Raw genomic sequence first — 16,584 nt, 5'->3', positions numbered from 1 at the left:
ATAAAATGCTAAAAATGTTTGTTTTAAGTAAAAAATACCTTTGTCAGGGTTCCCAGCTCTTCAATAACAAACTTATAAATTCCTTAAAATATATTTATATATAATTTAATTACATCTTTAATTTTTTTTTTTTTTCAAGTGTTATCGACCGAGTGCATTTTAGTTAAGTTAATAAAGAAGTTTCACTTCAATAATAAACGATTTATTTAAGTTCATCTATAAGTAGATATGAACTTGCGTGATATTGGTATGGAACCTATGAGGTGCATCGTGTGAGGTGTTGCATTTGACCTAGCTTGTACTGGACACAATGGAGGCTCAAATTTCTAGCTCACCTCGTCACACCGGTTTCGACTATCTTAACCTGGTATGTGAACGCCTCTAGGTGACTTTATTACTGCATATGTCACGGAAATGCCATTTTAATTCAAGACAACATGAAACGCTCCGATTGTAATCTAATTTACCCACAACATGGACCCCTAGTGTGGCGATTAGCGATATGTTATAGCGATATATTAGTCAATAGTTATTTCTAGTTTAAATAAAGTTTTTATTATTATTAATTATTTATAGTATTATTTTGGGTTTTTGTTGACACTATAAGTTTGACGCGTTGATCTACAAACAAATTATAATATACATAATTATAATGGAATGTAAGTGGCGAACTGAGGAATCACCCCCAGGTGTTCCCTGGAAGATACCATGAATTTTATTAAAAAAGAGCTCTCTGTTTTCTCAAAGGCCGCCACGGACCTACTTAAATAGTTGTCAATGAGCTGCGGATATAGGTTGTCGATATAGGAAATGTAAAAAAAGCGTGCTTTTAAAGACCGACTAAATTCCAATTTAGAAAAAAGGCACAATCGATATATAACTTAAACTGCCTTTAATTAAAGGGTAAAATACATGTAGAAAATTGAAGATATATAAGTTCAACGTGGCAAGTACAATATCCCTGGAACATGTCTTCTGATACCAAAAGAACAGTTTCGTTTTTGACATTTTTGTTAACATCGTTCTGGAAATGTAACAGAAATGTTTAATTTAATTTTAATGTTATGTATTTTTGTACTTTTTAATATTTGCAACGAGCTGGTTGCGAATTTTTTCGCGAAAAAATAAGTTTTATTGCTTCAAGTTATTATGTGTCTTTACTAAGACACCATAGATCATGGACGATCTAGCCAAAATAAAGACTAATAAATATTTTAAGCCTGATACAAATATATTTACAAGGATATTTAAAATAAGAATGTCTGCAATTCAGCTACCATGCCATGTTGACAGCAAGTACATGAGACTACATAATATAATATTCTGTATATATTTAAATATTTTACGTTATATGAAATGTCTATGCAAATCTGCAGTAGACGTTCACAAATAATTCAAAATGGCGGCGAGACAATGCAGTGTCTTCAGCAAACCGGACAGACTGGTCCAACGTGCAGGATTATTGCTGTGATTTACAATGTTTTGGTCCACATTGCGTATAAGAGGGTTTTTATATCAATATTATTTATTATATAACCTTAATACGTAGTTTAAAATATTGAATAATATTAGATGTTATTATATAACTAAGGAAGGTTCATTAAGATGAGCATTGGTAGCAGTTAAGCATGAAGATGCTATGAGAAGGAGGCATGATAAAATTTTGCACGTTAAACAATTTAAAAAATAAAAATATTCCCATACTGTAAACTGTAAATGTAATGACAGAGGAATAATTATTCTGTAATTTTGCCTCGACCTGCATTTTTATACTCAAAATTCCTCCTCAAACTGGATGCCAGGACTCCAAGTAACAGACGACAACTAGACATATATTTGTGTGTATAACCACAAATATTTGTAGAGTTGTCAGTATTACTTCGACAACTAAAAGAATAGTAGTCAGAATGATAGAATATTGGAGATATCGATCGACTTCATCAAAAGGCGCAATTGAGATTAGATATTTACCGCCGTCTTCCGACTGAAGTATTTCCATACAAATTCGACTTAGAGTTCTTCAAGAAAACTATCAATTCTTAAAAGTCAGGTAACGCACTCGCAAGGCCTCTGAAGGTATAGGGTATCACTTAACATCACTTTTTAACATTTTTACTTTGACTGATTTCGGAAGGCAAAAGGGATCCCAGATAACATCCGGTCTAATTCAAATTAGTTCAGAAGTTTTAATTGTATCCCGTAGACAGTGCTTTAATAAGCGTATATCAAGTTATATTTCCTACATAAATTCAATCTTAATTCCTGTTCAAAATGAAGATAAACGCCAACGCAACTCTATTTAAATTTCCATATACAGGTACTATCTTGCAAATTGTATTCTGAACTTTATCAGCTTCTAATAAGGTGCATTTATGGATGAAGTCATTCGCAATGACCATGATTTTGCCAAGTGCTTCATGAAATAACGTGGGTAGACAACAATTGTGATTGAGGGTCAATGTACTCATTCATGTGGTCAGAACTAGCTGTGGCAATACTACCTCTGCACCGTCTTCACTCGTCTGTATTAAATAGCTTGTTGGCAGCTTTACTCTTCTCAACTCTTGAGTTTTGACCATGGTCGTTCAGTAACCAGCCTTTCAGTCTTCTTTATATTGCGGTCTGGAAAATACTCTATGGAACTTCACTACCTGATTATATCATCCTCTTTAGGGCTGCCATCCCTGATGACATGGTGTCGCATTGCAACAAAGGAGTAGAACTTCTAGTCCCCTTCCACCTTCCCTAGACACGGTATGACGTAGTAATGTAGTATTGTTGTAAAGTGATATGGTTTCATTTCAGTTTCTATCACCTTCCTTCCTTTTCGTTTCAATATAAACCTTCCTTTCTTAATAACTCTATTGTGAGTCCTTATACTACCCACAAATCAGCATTAAAAAAGAGTATCACATACAGAAAGCCCTCATGACAATTAAAACATAGTAGTTAATCCAATTTTGTTATTAACGACCCGTTTCAGAATCTTTATTTAACGTGAAATCAATTAACCATTGTTAAAGTGGTGATAATTGTCTATTTGAACCTGACACAGACATTAAATATAAATCCTTTGCTTAACAGGTGACCTGAAAAGTTCGCAGGATTTAAACTTCAATATCGCATTCGATAGCGATACAATTATAGCGGTCATACAAGTTTTCGATACCATTTTTATAGTACGATTTGTCTTTACCTTCAAAATAGCCTTCAGTTTCGGCGATTACCTCTTCATCTGTGCAAAATATCTGTCTATCATTCTCTTGAGCATTCTCTTGCTTCTTTGATCTTCCAATTTAGCCATCGTTTACATTTATTTGTGATAACGGTCTTGATAAAACCTGTACTTCCTTGTACTTACTACTTTCTTGTACTTCGTCTTCAAAGGGGGCTGTTTTTCCACCTGTAATATCTAATTAATTTTTCACCAAAATAATAGTAAGAACTCAGTTGCTTTAGTGATATTTATAGTTGGTTATAAGTATTTGTAGCGTGAAAACAAGACCAGTGTTAGCTTCGTGGCATCAGCGACCCTCATCCCTGGCCATAGGTTTAATCCCCAGCGGTACATCAATGAACTTTCTTACTAAGTACGCTTTTAACATTCGCTCGAACGGTGAAGGAAAATATCGTAAGAAACCGGCTTGCTTTGGTCCCAAAAAGTCGACGGTGTCAGACACAGAAGGCAGGGTAAAGGAAGGGATCATGAAACAGATACATAGATCTGAGGCCCAGCCCTAAAAGCCCCACTTATTCTTTTGATACCAAAACCTTTTCTTTTTAATTAAAAAACAAAAGAAGTGTCACATTGTTCTGTTACTTCGAATAACAATCGGGCATTAAGTAATAATTATATAATTATTGAACGCCAAGTATTTTGCAAGTATAATCTGCGTTTAACGGCCTATTGTTTCCCTTGACACACGTAGGATTTTAGGGCTTTCAAGGGCAAAGGTCTTTGCCCTCGAGCGAGGCCTATCTATAGTAATTCATAAACGTTAATTAGTTAAATGTTTTGCCACCTTTCAATGGTATTATTTTCAGTGAGATAAAGTATTTGTGAAGTATATAGATTGTAGGATTATGCCCTCTTTTGTATTATGCCTATATTAGTTTAATTTTGTTTGTTTTCGTTAAATTTAATCTATATTATAACAAAAAAATAGTAAGTACCAATTCTCAAAACGCCGGCAACGCTCTTGCGAGCCCTCTGACATTAATTGTCAATGGGCTTATCACTTTATATTAGACTAGCTGTTACCCGCGACTTCGTCTGCGTAGAACTACTACTTCGTGTAAATTTGTTTGGACTGAATAGGCTCTGAAACTATAATGAAACGATTCTAATGAAGCCGCCCGCGCCCGCCAGCCCCGCCACACCACACCATGCATCGTCACACTCACACATTCATAGTGTATAGGCCGATGGGCCTGATGGACATGTCAGGCAGAAAGTATTCTAAAAGCTGGCTAGGAGTATTTGAATTATGCGATACATAACTGCACCCCGCGTTTTCACCCGCATAATTCCGGGATCGGGATCGGGATAAAAAGTAAAGATGTCCTTTCCCAAGGTTCCATCTATCTCTATACCAAAATTCATCAAAATCGGTTCAGCGGTTTAGGCGTGAAAACGAAACAGACAGACTGTCTATGTCTTTCCCCAAGGTTCCATCTATCTCTATACCAAAATTCATTTAGTAGGCATATACGATACATAACTGCACCCTGCGTTATCTATCACTCGCATAATTACGGGATCGGGATCGGGATCGGGATAAAAGGTTGCCTTTGTCCTTTTCCAAGGTTCCATCTATCTCTATACCAAAATTCATTTAGTAGGGATATACGATACACAACTGCACTCTGCGTTTCCACCCGTATAATTCCGGGATCGGGATCGGGATCTGGATAAAAAGTACCCTATGTCCTTTCCCAAGGTTCCATCTATCTCTATACCAAAATTCATCAAAATCGGTTTAGCGGTTTAGGCGTGAAAAGGTAACAGACAGACAGACAGACAGACAGAGTTACTTTCGCATTTATAATATTAGTAGGGATGAGCCTCCTACCGGTTTGATCCCGGTTCTATCAAATATATAATCTCTTATAATAATTAATAATACTCGTATATCCGATACTTTTATGCTGAAGCTCATTGATTCTTCTATCTCATTCTTACTCTTTTTTTGTCAAAGGCCTCCTGCAAATCCCGCCATTCTTGTCTGTACTGTGCCGCTCTCTGCCATGTACTAATCTAATATATTATAAAAACTGTTTTTTAATAAAACTTATTTTAATTATATTATTTAATTACATTCAGTCATAATATTTAAGAAATTATATTTCGTATTTTAAACACGAGAGAAATCCTGGCATAACTAAATGATAAATGATAAATGTCTGACTTTCACAATGTCCGATCGGATTGACAGTACAATAATGAATAGAACATAGAACGAAGTAGGTTATTCGAATCAAATCTTATTAACTTGATTTATTGAAACGGTTGTATTGTAATGATTACATTATATTTTAGGGAGTTCACTAGCTCTGTCTTGGTTTGCGCAAATTCTTAATACGGCCATTTAAACGGTCTAACCAATAAGATAGTTTCAATACGAAGTAAATAGCTCCTGAAAAATTAAATAAAAATGTAAGTTTGTTTGTTACAAACTTACATTTTTCGGCTCAAAAAAATACACTACCTAGGCTATTTTAATTGCAAGAAAAAATAAGGATATATATTCTAAACCTTAGTGAAATGTTTTTGAAAATTACCCGATGATGTCATTTATCCTGTTATCATTTTGTTTTCAAGTCCCGTACACAAAGTGAGCCAGCGATACACTATTGCTAAATACATTAATATTTAGGTATGTCTGCATTTACTGTACATATGTCAATATGTTTAAGTAATAAATATCCACCCGTGCGAAGGTTGAACTGGTAAATATTCCGCTAGTCATTTATAATGAAATTATAACTAAACCACGATAATTTATAATAGAATCTTAACCTACAAAAAATACGTTAAACGATGCAAAGTTTGTTATATTATTATAATTTCAGGGAGCCTAGAGTACTGATAGACATCATGAGCATATTTTTAGATTTTAAATTATTAAATTATCAAATTAGTCTTTAAGAATACGTGGCTCTGAGTACGACTTTAATAAATCTAGTCAAGTTTGTATTTTTGTGAAACTTTAAATTGATAAAAAAAAATTCCTGCACCTTTTTCATCGATGCACCTTTAACGAAAAAAACATATAAAATTAACATTTTTAAATACATTTAAGAGAGTCAATACTGTCGAAGAGATCTGAAAGAATCCGTTAAATAAGTTCATTTAAATTTGACAAAGATATCATGACTATGATCTAGCACAATTTTACCATGACTTTCAATTTATACATTTACAATATTAAACAATAAGTGTTATTCCAATAAGTCGAATACAAGGAAATACGGGATTTTGATAATAAATACACATTTAATGAATTCAATTATTAATTTAATTTATTATATGCAACTATACGTATCTATAGCGAATTGCACATATAAATACAATATCTTTAACGGATAAAAATATTTAATTCAATAGATAATAATTTATACACAACATCTTCAGTGTTATTCAGTAATTGTTATTGATACTCCCTGACATCAACTATGCAAAAATCTCAGTTTTGTATCGCGCGGCCCGGACATACAACGATCACTATTTAAACCTCTACTTGTTCTATTGTGGAAAGGATCAAGCCCCCACATACACACCCTCATGTAAATACCATCACACAGCACAGTTGAAATACTTAGGTTTTACTTAATTAAATGTATTTCATAATTTTTCATGATATATTTTTTTCGTAAATATTTGAACCTTTATGCATTCCATCCAAGGCTATATTTTTCTTATGATTGTTTCTTATATATAATGTATATTAGCTGGATTGCGAAGTAAATTTATGAAGTTGGATGGCTGTAACTAGCTGGTGTATTTGATATCGTTGTCGGATTCGATTTGATACAATTTACCTTGTGTTACGTACAATTTATTTATAATACTTAGTAGTATTAGATGGTAGTAACATAAGACTCACCTCTGTAAAAAAGTAATTAATAGATACATGTTTGTCTTCCATATCCTATCCTCGTACATCACCCAGTCAAAAGCGTTTTTTTGAATATAAATAACGATTTGCAATTTTGGAGGAACATTATTCATGAGATAAAAATGCATCGCAAATTTACTGTAATATAAGTATTATATAAGCGACACGAATCCTTATCAATTGATAACAGACGATACTAGCGAAATTATCAATTAATCACAAAAAGGAATGTCCCCTTTTTATGATTAGAACTAAATTGGGAAGAGCATTTATCAGATATATATACCTATATAGTATATATGGATATTTTTTTAATTTATTTTATTTGTTGAGAAAGATATACAGCTTACTAAACATAATGTTCTTTTTACGCCATTAATAGATTTTTACATATAGTCAAGTACTAATAATATTAACTAAATAGGTAATATTAATGATTTTATTCAACTATATAAATATATATCAAAGAAAGTAATAAAATAAGTAAAAATGGCTTAAGTAACACTTAACAGTTTAGTATTACTAATATGTGGAATAATTATTTATGAGTTTGCTCATTAAAACCCACATTTTCCATATAATATACACGTAGTATGCCTACTTTTGATATAGGATTGATCTAAAGATAAAATGTTTACCAAATAAAAATGTGAACTTCATCGGTCATGATTCAAATCGCTGGCATACATAGATAATTGAGGTTCAAGGGCAATCACCATAATCACAGTCATACAAGAGGACATATACAATGACATAAACTAAATCACAAATAAAGGTAAAATATATTAAGGAAATTGTACGCTTTAAATTGAAATCTGTAGTAACGGCTTGAATATTTAACCGAAATTCAAATAACAGCTGTAACAAAAAAGGCATGAAAGAAAGGGAGGTTTTTCATTGACCGGGTAAACTTGGAAAGCTCATGAAAACCGTCTAGTCGTCGTCTAGCGTCGCGCATGCACTTAGCTTAACTTAACTTGCCGGTTAGTATTGAGCGAGCCTCCGAGAGGGGAGGTCATGTCGCAATGTCCGATGGACGCGAGAGCCCGTCGCAAAGCGGCCTCCGCAACCGCGTTTCTTTTTTCGAAAGAGTGTGGAGCGGGCGAAGCAGCAGCGACTCTGTGGATGCCACCACAGACGTTGACGACATAGAAAAACGCATCGAACAACGCAAGCGGCGACCCGAATCGCCCAAAATCGAAGTGAAGTTAAAACATACCCGTGATACTCTGTCGCCGGTAAAGACATTTGAAACTTCATTTCCCAATTTAAAACTACGGCATGTAGAAGCTGACACGAGCAAGGAGAAGGTCGAAGAGGGCGACCTTACTTCTGGTGCCCGTTTTGTTAAGTTTGAACGTGTCGTGAAGAGGACAGTGGTGGAAAGGAGTGAGGAGAGACCGGAGTCACCTCAGGGTGAATGGTACTCCGAGTACAAGCATCACGCGCTGCACAATGCGCCCAAGAAGGAGTATATGAGAAGCAGATCTGAGTATGACTCTCACATCGCAGAAATACGAGGTATTTTGATTTTCTTATCATGATTAGTATGACTTATTATTGTAATGTTTTCTTGTATTTGTATGCCGCTGTATTTCACCTAAACCACTGTCTGCAATATTGAAAATTTAAATCAATGTTAGCTGTTAATAAAATGCAGGTTATAAGTGGATGGGAAACGTATCAAAAGATTACAGATTTACATAAAAAAGTAGTATAATTCAAGGAAAATAAACTCAAAATCCTGATAATTTAAATATACAATAAATGCTTATCTCGAATAATTAAGCGTAAAGTGACTCGACCTGTTTTGGATGTTTGCTGCAAATTTATTCTGTATCCACCTTATCATATATTCAAGTCAAGCCATTTCGCAAAAACGTTTTGTTGACAAATAGTGAATTGTTCAAGCCTTTGATGGCACGTGTTTAGTTTTCGCATACCACATTACAAGAATTACGTTGAAGTATATTCTGATGAGGAACAAAAGATTTGTTATTTAAAAAAATGCCGTATTTAATCTCAGTAGGAAGATAAAAGTATTTTTTATTGAATTCGATTTATTCTTTTTGTTATTTACATCCATAACTTGATACTTTATTGACACTGTAGCCTTCTAACACAATTCGTTACGCACTAGTTTTGATAATCTGTTTTGTTTAGCAAGAAACTTTTACGAAAGTCAAGGACTTGGAAAGAAAATATGGATAGTCACACATATGTATACATATCGAACTGAAAAAGAAACAATGTGTTTGCCTACACTTGAGCATTTTTTTTGCGTTCATGTTAGCTGTAATCGACAAAGCTGGTGAAAAACTTCGTTAAAGTTTCGTTGCCATGGTTACGTTCTGGATATTAAACTATGTTGAATTCCGTTGCAATAAGGCCACAAATATTTAAATGATAATACGATATTTTATTTCTTCCGACTGTATGTGTATTACCGAGGCTACCTGTGGTCACACGAATTCCAATAAAAATGATAAGCCTGCTACAAAATGCAAATTTTTCCGGACAGGTTTACTATCCGCTTACAGAAATAGCGATCACGTCGTGACATCGGAACAATTAGCAATGATGTCATACATCGATTCTATTAACTTTTTATGTAAGGAAAAAGAAAAAATAATTAATAAATACATAGGAGTGATCGTCCCAACTATTAACGTAGAATATTTTACATTTTATGCATTAAATTAAAAGTTCCCAGTCTATGGTTTCTGGGATAGTCAAACTATCCGGATAAAAGCTAAAAAAATCACATAAAAATTACGCTTGCCGAATTGGATTTTGTATCTACAGAAGTGTTACTACATATCTTGGCATGCCTCTGAGGTTCCAAAAACTAACACAGGTCCACGCTTATAAAAACACTCTTAAATACATTCATACGCACCTATTCACTCATACATAAATCATTAAACCTACGTTTTCTCAAACAATAATGTTTGAAACATGTACCATGACCAATTGTCTAGTTACCAACACATGCCCTGGCAGAAGGAGCAAGCGATAGATGAATATTTGTCACCACTTATTTATATAATGTTTTTATTACTATTAACAACGATCAGAAAAGGTAAAGAAGGTGTAATATTTTATGATAACTTCCAATTACTTTAGTTATATAATATTAAAGTTATCTTTTGAGTAATGCCTACTAGACTCTAGTGCGTGCGTTTCTCAACCCTGAAACTGCCCGTTCTAATTTGTCGATCACCATATGTGCGCATTACTAATACAGTGAATATTTTCTTACAATTTTTAAAAACTACAATCTGGGTAAAAAGTTTTGAGAACCCGAAGTCCTGTCATTAGTAAATCGCTATATTAAAAAAATGGATTTGTATTCCCTAATTACCTGATTGCCTGGCTGACTGTAGATGGATAAAAAAAATTAAAAAAAAAAAAAAAAACATTTTCGGCCCCACCCGGGGCACAACCATGAGATCTTTATAGCATTATAATTGTATTAGTTAAGTGACCTTACAGACGCATTAAACTCTCACAACCATTCTATGCGTAATAAGAGTGATGTCATTCATGCGGTGAGTCGGTCATGCTTATTTAAGTTACCATTTTGTTTTTTTATCACTTATATGGCTGACGATTAACTTTTTCTTTTATTTACGGAGACATTGATGTATTTATTGCGTGTAATGTTTCTTGGATAACTATATATAGTGTTGTACTATGTTGAATAGTTTATATGTAATTTTCATTAATATACAGGAGGTTCAGCGAGAATTATAGTTATTATTCCGTTAAAGACGTTATTATAGTAATAATGTATAAGCTTTTAAATTGTAAGATATTTACCAATGAAAATAATTCCTCGCACTTACTTTTCATGGAAAATTTGAATTAAATAAAGCTGATTTAATAAAAATAGCTATGCAGGTGATGTCATAGCGTTATCTCATGCAGGTCAAGACCGGATCACGATGATAAAAAATTTGTAAACAACTCTCTTTAATGTGTTAATTGCACAATTAATAATTGTAACATGTTATTACAATAAAATTATAAAAATATTTAGAAATATACGAATTTTATGTTTTGGACTATTCATCATCATTATGTCTACTTCATCTAACACTTAGACAACAGTTTTAAATATCTTTTCATATTATGTTGTTACTAAATATCGGTATTGTATTAATGCTATGTTACAAAGTACCGTATATAAGACGTAAAAAATCATATCGTTAAAATTACTTAGCAATTTTAACCAGCAAATAGCAATGAAAAAATAATGTTATGGGATTTAAGTTACTTTAAATTAATAACATGAAGTACATTAATTTAAAAATTAACTAATCTAAGTATACGACTTAGAAGGCTCCAAAAGATTAATCACTCTTCAAATGGAAATTATATTCGTTTTTACAACAAACTCCACGAACTTATAATAAACGCGAAATTAGAAAAATTCAAAACTCTCTAAAACGTTAATGAAACAGTAAAACTTTTTCATAAATTTGACAAACATTGAAATGATCCTAAGTCTTAAGAATGATTTGCTCCAGTTCAAATATTTATAACTGTTCTGCCTCAATTTGTATCACTTTAACTTGACGATTAAAAACAGTGGTAACTGTTATTAAATTTAAATTTTGAATCAATTCAACATCTTTGTTGTTCTTAGGTTATTTTCAGTTTGAGTTTAAATCTTTGCCCATCTTTAGAAAATATCAAGTAGGTATTAATAATATTGCATAAATTGTACAGATTATGCAAATTGATGCGAAAAATTTTGAGACGAAAAAGTTTGGTACTATATTTACTTTTTCTTTAATTTAAAAATATTCAAATTTCTTGTAAAACAAGACTGAGGTAATCTAGACATCAAATCGCGATGTAAATATGAGATTAACTTCTGATATTAGCTATATATATTGTGATCTAATCATGGAATCCTATTTTTTTAAACACACCCGGTTTTTCGTTAAAAATAAATCTCCAGCTAAATTTCTTCTGACAGATTTAATAATACCAAAAGCACATTTACTTAAGCGTAGTAGCATGTTTGATATTTTATAAAGGCCAGACGTGGAGCAAAATGTTCCATTCATTTGTAAGTAAACACTGCTCGATACATCTAGCCGAACGTTATTATAGGGATAATGTAAAATTAATATTGTTTACGACGACGCATCGCGTAGCTATTTATCGTATATTTTCAGCTTACTGACATTATTAATGTCGGAATTAAGTACTAAATATTTTTGACACATCTGTTACGAACTAGCGTGATTGTTCTCCGGGAAATGATTGTTTAAAAAAATAATAAATCATTGGAGCTTCAACCTTATTTTGAGGTCTGGGCCTCAGAGCTCTGTATCTTTATTATCAGGTGATCAGCCTTCTGTGCATGACGCACGCCGTCGACTTTTTGGGAATTTTGCACGGCGGTTTCCTCACAATATTTTCCTTCACCGTTCTAGCGAATGCGCACATAGAAATTCCATTAGTGCACAGCCGGGGATCGAACCTACGACCTCAGATATGAGAGTCACAAGCTGAATCCACTTACCAACACTGATTTCGCCGTGTTATTAAATTAAATTTTTAAGTTATTTTTAATATTAACTTAAGCATTAACTTTACTCATAAAAGTAAACTATGTTGCATGTAATAAAGTATTATGATATGAGAAGATACATAAAGGTTACATTAAATATTGTTAGCAGTTTATGTGGTATTGTCAACGTGGTACGTGACCGAACAATCTTCTTTGAAGCGATTGTAATATTCAATTTGCTTGAAAACACGTCAATATGGTTTTTTCCTTCTATTGGTTGGTTTACGTTTTTCGAATGCTTATATCATATTACGTTTATCTTCTCTATCTGGATTTGGATAATCCTATAGTAATAATAGGCTCTTTTATCTCTGCCTTTTAATAAATTTAAGAAATGTATTAAAGAAGGCTAACTCTAATTAATTTGGGATATTTGTTTTCAAATAAGTGTTCTTTGATGATTTGATTTTTTTAAAGAGAATCGAGAGTTTTTTACGCCGGCTTTTCTCTCGGCCTACACCATCTGTCTTCTTTGCCGATTTATAGGGATGCCTATAGATTCAAATTTAAATACCTTTATCTTATGTTCCATAATAAACATTTTTTTTTAGAAAAAGTTGTATAGGCATAAAAGTTTTTTTTGATAATAATATAACAAAAATGACTTATGTATTTGTAGTCGGATTATCAAAGGTAATTTATCTGTCTCATCTAATCCGAGACGTATTTTGTTTTGTATACTTTAACTCTTTAATATGTAGACAAGACTGTCTGTTCTATAAATACGTTACACTGATTAATAAATGTATACGTACGTACGTACTATTATAATAGGTATAAAGTGGACGTATATATAAGTTTAGTATACAGTATATTATAAGTTTGTTAATTCATATATTCAACTACTTATTTATGGAAAACAATTTGTTCAAACGCCATTAAATTTTAGACTGCATATAACCTTGGCCTTGACGCACGACTGGCCGGAACCAGTTATTCAAATTATCATCCAAAACAAAATTTTCTTGATTTCCATTTGAGCTAAATTATGTATGTAAAATTACGTCATCTCAGGAAAATAGAGGCTATCATAACAGATTTACATTTTTTTCTTAAAGTCAAAAATCACATTAACGTCACTTAAGTTTACAATTCAAAAACACACCCGGCGCCGTCTACTCTGTTCTCATTGCGATTTCATATCATAAGCCTCGATCCGTGTTACAGAGTACTAATACATATCTGAGATGGACGGTAAAGAAACATCAGGTATAGAACATCATTTGCGTACATTTTTTTTGATGGCACTAGTCTAGCGGAATAGTTAAGAATTACTGGACTGCTAAAAACATATTTAACAACTAATCCCGGTTTTATTCAGGCATTTTTAAGCAGATCCGAAATTCTACAAGATAGCCCCTTGCAAGCTGCAAGAATTACATTTATCACAACACATCCTGCCAATTATATACACGACCTCAATTTTTCACGATGTCAAATAAACCCTTGTTGTTAATATTTAGTACGTACGGATAGCGGTATATAGCCTGTGTCTGTCACGTTTTGCTTTTTTAAAGATGGTGCCCAATTATTGTGTTTGTTCACATTACGGAAATTTTAAAAATTCTCTCGCAAATAAAACATTTTGCAACTGACACCAAAAATGACAATTGACTTAATAATTGGCAAAATCTTTTTTTTAACAAATGAACGATAATCTTGTAGCGAAAGAGTTATGTTGCTGAGCTGAAGAAAATATATATTTTTACTTTCATTTGTATTTACGATCTTAGTTTTAAAATGTGCCATTAAAGTTATGCTTCTCTAAAAGTTTTACGAAAAGTGATTAAAATGACTTCTAAATGACTATTGACCCAAAGCAATTACCAGTTCTATAGACTTTGCCTTTTAAGGATCACTCTCACAGATAATCTTAAAAAGATTTTACGAGTTAATTGGTTTGTTAATGGCGCCATCTTTGAGGAATTTTAATCGAAATTCTTGAAATATTGTTCTAATAATGCATATTGCCAATATATGCACTTACTTTAGTAATATAAAGTTTAAGAATCTATAAAAATGTTCTTATCACTGAATATCGCATAGGAACCATATGCTTTGTCATTGCCATAAGTTGTAACAATCCAATCCAATGACAATTAATTATATTTTTGTCATTTAGTGTAATAAAACTACTACACTAACTGAATACAGCTGCTGTTCAAAACGTAATCTATATATATAAAAATCAATTGCTGTTCGTTAGTCTCGCTAAAACTCGAGAACGGCTGAACGGATCTATCTTATCTTGGTCTTGAATTATTCGTGGAGGTCTAGGGAAGGTTTAAAAGGTGAGAAAAATTCGAATAATTGCCGGGAAAATCCTCAAAACAGCATTTTTCTATTTCCCATACAAACGTTTTCTAAATAAAATGGAGAGTCAATTTGTAATTTATTTCCGCTGCATAAAGTTCAAATTCGCGTGCGCGTTGGAGGACCTAATATCGCGTTCTGAAACTCAACAAAAGTGAAAGTGAATCGCGAACGCGACAAAATTGCATAGTCTCAAAATACATAGTACATAAATAAACACAATTTTAGTTAACTTAAGTTGTTACTCTGTCCGATTATTTTTTTAATAAGACTATATAGAAATCGAAAGATAAATCAATAATAATAAAGACAAATTAAATTATAAATCTTAAGTTAAATTCTGAACGCAATCTCAATATGTATTTGACATTAGATTTGACAACCAACTGATATGTCATTCCATCCTGTCGCATTTCAGAGCACGGAAAAAATTATATTATCGTTATATCTATCTTTGTGGCTACGTGCGCGAGAACTTTCTTTACTTTGGTGATCCTTTGTGATAGTGACATTCCAAGTAATGTGTTCTTTTTTGTGATAGTGACACTTTACTGCTAAATGAGCGGGAAATTTTCTCACTTTGATTAATTACAATTTACGATGCCGAGGAGAAGACGAAACACCAATTTGCAACATCGCCAAAAATAGCGCAATGGCCAAGATCCTACAGGTATGCAAATTAATTGTTTGGGATGAATGCACAATGGCCCATAAGAGGTCACTGGAGGCACTGGACAGAACGTTGAAAGATCTTCGTGACAACCAAAATATTTTCGGTGGGGCCATGATTCTGTTGTCAGGTGATTTTCGTCAGACTCTTCCAGTTATTCCCCGATCAACTGTTGCTGATGAACTAAATGCATGCCTAAAATCATCAAATTTGTGGCAGTACGTAAAGACACTCCACTTAACAACTAACATGCGAGTATTTTTGCAACAGGATGAAACAAGATGAAAATGTGTTTGCGAAGCAGTTGTTAGACATTGGAAATAATAAAGTTGCAGTGGACACCTCGACCGGATTCATCACATTACCTACAGATTTCTGTCACATCACAGACTCAAAAGTGGAGCTTATTCAGCGAGTTTTCCCAGATATAGCGCAAAAGTTCAATAACCATAATTGGCTGGGTGAACGAGCAATATTAGCAGCGAAAAATAATGATGTAGAGGATCTTAATGCGACCATTCAGAATTTTCTTCCAGGACAGTTGGTTTCCTTCAAATCAGTCGACACCGTAATGAACCAGGTTGACGTAATCAACTATCCCACTGAGTTTTTAAATTCACTGGAATTGCCTGGATTACCACCTCACAATTTGCAGTTAAAAGTAGGATCAGTTGTCATCATGCTGCGTAACGTTAATCAACCTCGACTATGCAATGGAACAAGACTGGCTGTGAAAAGACTGATGAGTAACGTCATTGAGGCGACAATCATAAAAGGAAAATACAAAGGAGAGGATGTCTTGATCCCGCGGATACCGATGATTCCAACGGACTTACCATTCGATTTTAAACGCTTACAATTTCCAGTACGTCTGGCCTTTGCGATGACCATAAATA

The 16,584-nt window shown here is 33.2% G+C and overlaps 1 protein-coding gene across 7 annotated transcripts in view; it reads left to right on the top strand.

Annotated features, from left to right (window-relative positions):
* LOC110996083 (nesprin-1) overlaps window positions 1-16,584 on the top strand; it is a 142,446-nt gene that overhangs the window by 18,012 nt on the left and 107,850 nt on the right. The window contains exon 1 of one of the 7 annotated variants that reach the window (XM_045629717.1): window positions 8,124-8,639. The exons of the other annotated variants lie outside the window; for them this stretch is intronic. Coding sequence (XP_045485673.1) covers window positions 8,144-8,639 — 496 coding nt within the window. The 5' untranslated portion in view covers window positions 8,124-8,143. Of the gene's footprint in view, window positions 1-8,123; window positions 8,640-16,584 lie in introns of those variants that run through there. 7 annotated transcript variants of the gene reach the window in all.

This window comes from Pieris rapae, chromosome 10, assembly GCF_905147795.1.
Source record: "Pieris rapae chromosome 10, ilPieRapa1.1, whole genome shotgun sequence".
NCBI lineage: Eukaryota > Metazoa > Arthropoda > Insecta > Lepidoptera > Pieridae > Pieris > Pieris rapae.
Note: the sequence above shows the minus strand (reverse complement) of the source record. Positions and strands in the feature narration are given on the sequence as shown.